The following is a 5,289-nucleotide window of genomic DNA, read 5'->3' as shown; positions in this document are numbered from 1 at the left end:
ATTTGCCTATCAATGAGAGAGCTCTCCTTCCACTTTACAAAATAAGGGCAAATCTTTGGATTTAACAAAACTGGATTCTAAGTGCTGGACTCTTGTTTGTCCCAAGACATGGCCAGTGTATCTGATAACTTAAGAATTTTCTATGTTTGCTCTACCAACTAGATAAAAATGAAGGCCATTTCAGCCTGTAATCAGATAACATTTTGTTATACACTAATTTATCCCCTGATAGCTTTGTGCATAGTTACTTTGATCAGGTGGATATGAGCTAATCATAGATAAATGCAGATTGGTATGGATTTCATGGGTTGTCCCAATTATTACTTCCTTAGGAAAATTGTAAACCTAAGAGCAAAGGTGGTAAGTACCATCTCTTGTGGCCCCACAACTCTTGGCATAGGAATGTATCAATAGATAAGCAAATAGCTTCTGAGAATAGAAAGAGCTCTGGTGGCATAGGTGGATAAGGCATTTGACTGCTAATTGAAGGTTGGTGGTTCAAACCCACCAGCTGATCCACGGAAGGAAGACTGGGGGATCTACTTCTATAAAGATTTACAGCCTTGGAAACCCAATGGGGGTCACTATGAGTCAGAAATGACTCGATGGCAGTGAGTTTGGTTTTTGCTTTTGGGTGGACTAAGTATTTTGTGCTCACATACTAACCTAAAAGTTGGTTGTTTGAACCTACCCAGCAGTTCCATGGAGGAAAGGCCTGGCAAACTGCTTTCATAAAGATTACAGCCAGGAAAAAGCTATGGAGCAGTTCTACTCTGTAACACATGGGGTCATGATGAGTTGGAATGAATTCAATGGCAACAGATAGTAACTACATCAATTCTCTCAACAGCCATGTATAGTAGGTGGCACCTCATCATTGATAGCAATGGCACAGAAGCTTAATGGAATAATGAGAAAGATGTGGACTTTGGAACCAGACAGATGTGGTTTGTTTGCACAGGTCCTTTCACTAATCATGTGGCCTAGGGAAATAGCACTACCTCTCTTTTTATTTCCTCAAAAGTAACCAAATGAAGGAGAAGAGGAGGAGGGAGGGAGAGAGAGAGGGAGGGAGAGAGAGAGGGAGGGAGAGAGAGAGAGAGAGAAGAACGACTGGAAGGAGAAGGTGAAGAAAAAGAAAAAGGGACTGGTCCTAAAGCTTGACTGATTGTTAAATTACCATATGTGGCTAGTAACTACAATACTGGACAACACATAACTAAATAATGATCTTAAATGGCTGCTAATATCTTAGGAAAAAAAGAGACCTTCCCTGGTGAGACAACACAGCACAGCTTGAGTGATCTTGCCAAAAAAATTGAATCTGAAATCAATTAAGCTTCTAGATTCACCTACCAAATTTCAAGAAATAATAGAAGAACACATTAAATACCACTTGGATGTACTTAGCAAAATCACTGCTGTCGAGTCAGTCCCGACTCATAGTGTCTGCTCCTTGGGTTTCCAAGGTGATATCACTACGGAAGTAGATTGCCCAACCTTCCTTCCGAGGAGTGGCTGGTGGGTTTGAACCACCATCCTTCTGGTTAGCAGTCAAATGCCTTAGGCACTACACCACCAGAGCTCCTTAGACTGTGGAAAATGCCATCAAGCAAAAAATTCAATTTCTCAACAAATGAATTACAAAGATAAATAAAGGATGGGAAGAAACCATGGATTTAAAGATACTTAAGAGGCAACAGCAAATTGCAATTTGTAGACCTTATTTGACTCAAGATTCTAACTGAAAACAAGAATTACTACATTTCTGAAACAACTGACATTGTGAATACTGACTAGATACTTGACACTACTAAGGAATTTTTAATTAATTTTTTAGATTGGGGTTGTATTTTTTAAAGAGTCCTTTTTTTAGAAATATATACAGAAATATTTGTGGATAAAATGTAATATGTGGAATTTCCTTCAAAATAATATAGAAGGGGACAGATAGCTGGATAGTTTATGTCTGTTTTATTCACAGCACTGTCATTTCAGTGGAGCTTTCAGAAGGATGCAGATTCATAAACACATGAGTTCAGTATGCTGGGTTTAGGCCGTTTTATTGGATGCAATTTAGTAGAATGCATAAAACTCCAAAATGTTTATATCCTTGGCCCAGGCTTTCTGGTTGCAGATAACCTAACTTGCATAAATAATTCAGTTTTTGTATAAAGTTATGTGTCAAAGATACAAGGACATTGACTTTAGCATAGATTGCAATAGTGAAAAATTGGGCATTGTCAGTGCCATCAATAAAGAAATGGCTAAATTAACTGTGCTAGGTCTCTATTACAGAACACTATGCAGCAGTCAAAAAGGAGGCTGTTAACCTTAATGCACAGATCTGGAAAGATTTCTTAGAAATATTATTAAGTTTAAAAGGTGAATTTGTATCACATTTGATACCACATGTCTTCTTTAAACCACCACTTGTCTGTCAGTTTGTCATACTGTGGTAGCTTGCATATTGCTGTGATGTTGGAAGCTATGCCGTGGGTATTTCAAATACCAGCAGGGTCACTCATGATGGATAGGTTTTAGCACAGCTTCCAGACTAAGACAGACTAGGATGAAGGACTTGGTTGGTCCACTTCTGAAAGAACTGGCCGCCGAAAGCCTTCTGAATAGCAGTGAAACAGGGTGGCACAGGACCGGGCATTGTTTCATAGGGTCACTATGGTCTGTCACAGGGCTTCAGTCAAGGTGTCAGCTGGGACTGCAGCTAACTCAAGGCTTAACCAGGAGGTGATTTGCTTCCAAGCTCATTCATGTGGCGTTGGTGTCATTCATGTCCTCTAAGGCTGTTGACTGGAGGCTTCCCTTACTCCTTGCTATGTGAACCCTTTTGTAGGGATCTCACAATATGGCAGCCTACTTGCTTCTCCTTCAGAGCAAGCAAGTAAGGAGATCCAGAGAGAGAGTGAGCAAGATGGAAGCCACAGTCTTAGGTAACTGAATCTTAGAAGTGTCATCTCATCACTTTTGCTGTATTCTGTTTGTTAGAAGAACGTCACTAGGTCCAGCCCTCACTTAAACAGAGATTATTACACAAGGGCATGAATACCAGGAGGCAGGGATTATTGGGGGCCATTTTTAAAACTACCTACTACTATGATTAATAGTTGTCATGTTGTCAGAAGGGACCATTCCTGGAGAAGGATGTCACGCTTGGTAGCGTGGAGGGTTGACGAAAGACGGGGAGGCCTTCAGTGAAATGGATTGACATAGTGGCTGCGATGATGGGCTCAAGTGAAGCAGGGATAATAGAGCTGGCACGGGATTGGGCAATGTTTCGTTCTGTTGTGCATGGGGTCGCTATGAGTCAGAAATGACTTGACGGCATCTAACAACAACAACTACTACTACTATGATTAAAACATAATTCTAAGGGGTGTATAAGCAAATTCAGAAGAAAAGATTTTTCTATTATAACTAAAAAAGGACTTCAGACGAATACATCTCTTAAACAAATGGTTCTTAAGCACAGTTCCTAAATAATAGTAGTTTTCTTTCTTTTAACTTTTCAGTTTGAAATAATTTCTAACTTAAAGTTGCAAGAATAGAAAAGAACCCCACATGCCCTTGATCCAGATTCCACACTGGTCAGTAATTATATTTTGAATGCATAAGAAACTTGTCATGTAGGAGGGCAGTACTTGTAACCACCAAAGCTTTGGAGTCTGATGAGAGGTTTGTGACATGGGCTGAGTCATTTGTGTCTGCATATGCAGTTGTCATTTCTTAAATACTCTCTTCTTTGTTCTCCAGAAAATCCTGAGCGAGCTGCCCTGTATTTTGTCTCTGGCGTATGCATCGGACTGGTCCTCACCTTGGTTGCCTTGGTAATGAGAATATCTTGCCATACAGACTGCCAGCGGCGCTCCCCCCAAGGAAAGTTCCCACAGGACCGAGAAAGTAGCAGTGAAAGCAGCGACAGTGAGGACGGCAGCTCCGACACCGCATCTGACCTCTCGGTCCGGAGACATCGCCGCTTTGAGAGGACTTTGAACAAAAATGTCTTCACCTCGGCTGAGGAGCTGGAGCGGGCCCAGCGACTGGAGGAGCGGGAACGCATCATCAGGGAGATCTGGATGAATGGCCAGCCTGAGGTGCCTGGGACCAGAAGCCTGAACTGCTACTACTAGAGAGCTGCAGAGGAGCACAGGATCCCCAGCCTGCACAGCTAGGAGCCACCTGGAAAAGACAGGGTCTGCAAGAGGGTGGGTGGGGACAGGGAACTGAACCCAGTTCTGCTCATAGACACAAGCAGATGGGAAAGGAACAAATGCCTGGCTTTTCGTTACAGTAGCAGAGGAAAGCAGGACAACCCATTTTTCTAGCCAGGAAGGCTTATTTCTGCTCCTTTTTGACTAAACATAAGGAGAAGTAGAAAAACCAAGTCAGTTCATCTACCTTGCCAGGTCTTGGGAAGGTGTTGGAACACTGTCTCCAACAATGTGGAGACACATTTAAAAAAATGGGACTGTGGTTTCTCTGGATTTTGGAGGCTCTTGGGAGTTTCTACTGATTTCATTGCTATGTCTTATTCCTTTGCAAAAGGAAAGGTTGTTATAGCATGAGGGCTAGGGATAGCAGGGTGAACTTAACCCAGTAAATACAGTTTTCTAAATGAATCCATGCTATGGAGGTAATTTTGATCCAGATAGCATGAACCATGCTTATTATTTATAGCTAATTTTTTAATCTTGTGTTGCAGGGGCAACCCTGTCTGTTTTAACTGGCACCTCAGGGCTTAAAATCCTATTTTTTAGTGTATTACCCACCTCATTCATGAAAAGGAATAGAATTATTGTATTATGGGAGATGTGTCAGTGAGCTATAAAATGTCAATAACCTCAAAGGATGAAGGGTTTTATTTTAAATAGTTTTTTAAAAAATATATTAATATGTATATTTGAAAATGCTGCATAAGAATAAATGTGTTTTTTTTCCCCTCTTCTGGAGAGAATACAGTTTTCTTATAACTCCAGATAAACATAATTTTAAACATTTTATGTAAAAACCCAAGTAACTTTGAATTTCCAAGAAAGGAATAGAAATGGGGAGAAGGTGAAGAATAAAGCCAAAATTAGGATGGGGTGAAAAATAAATGTTACATTAAACTCTTCTTTGTTTTCTGGCTATCTCTGTGGTTTGATTGCTTACGTTAAATGACAACCCTATTATGTAGGTAAGTATGGTCCATAATTTGTTATCTTTGGTGGTTTATGCATAAATTTGAATAATAGTAGTATTAACTCATTAGCCAGTAAAGGTACACTGCCC

The 5,289-nt window shown here is 40.5% G+C and overlaps 1 protein-coding gene across 1 annotated transcript; it reads left to right on the top strand.

The window, feature by feature from the left end:
- The first annotated feature begins 2,866 nt into the window (after positions 1–2,866).
- EVA1A (eva-1 homolog A, regulator of programmed cell death) lies at positions 2,867–4,148 on the top strand. The gene is made up of 2 exons (XM_007958186.1): positions 2,867–2,951; positions 3,772–4,148. Exons 1-2 carry the CDS (start codon positions 2,867–2,869, stop codon positions 4,146–4,148), a joined length of 462 nt encoding a protein of 153 aa, XP_007956377.1.
- The last annotated feature ends 1,141 nt before the right edge of the window (positions 4,149–5,289 follow it).

The sequence above is a fragment of the Orycteropus afer genome, unplaced genomic scaffold (genome assembly GCF_000298275.1).
Source record: "Orycteropus afer afer isolate SDZICR_OR568_19922 unplaced genomic scaffold, OryAfe1.0 scaffold00867, whole genome shotgun sequence".
Classification (NCBI taxonomy): domain Eukaryota; kingdom Metazoa; phylum Chordata; class Mammalia; order Tubulidentata; family Orycteropodidae; genus Orycteropus; species Orycteropus afer.
Note: the sequence above shows the minus strand (reverse complement) of the source record. Positions and strands in the feature narration are given on the sequence as shown.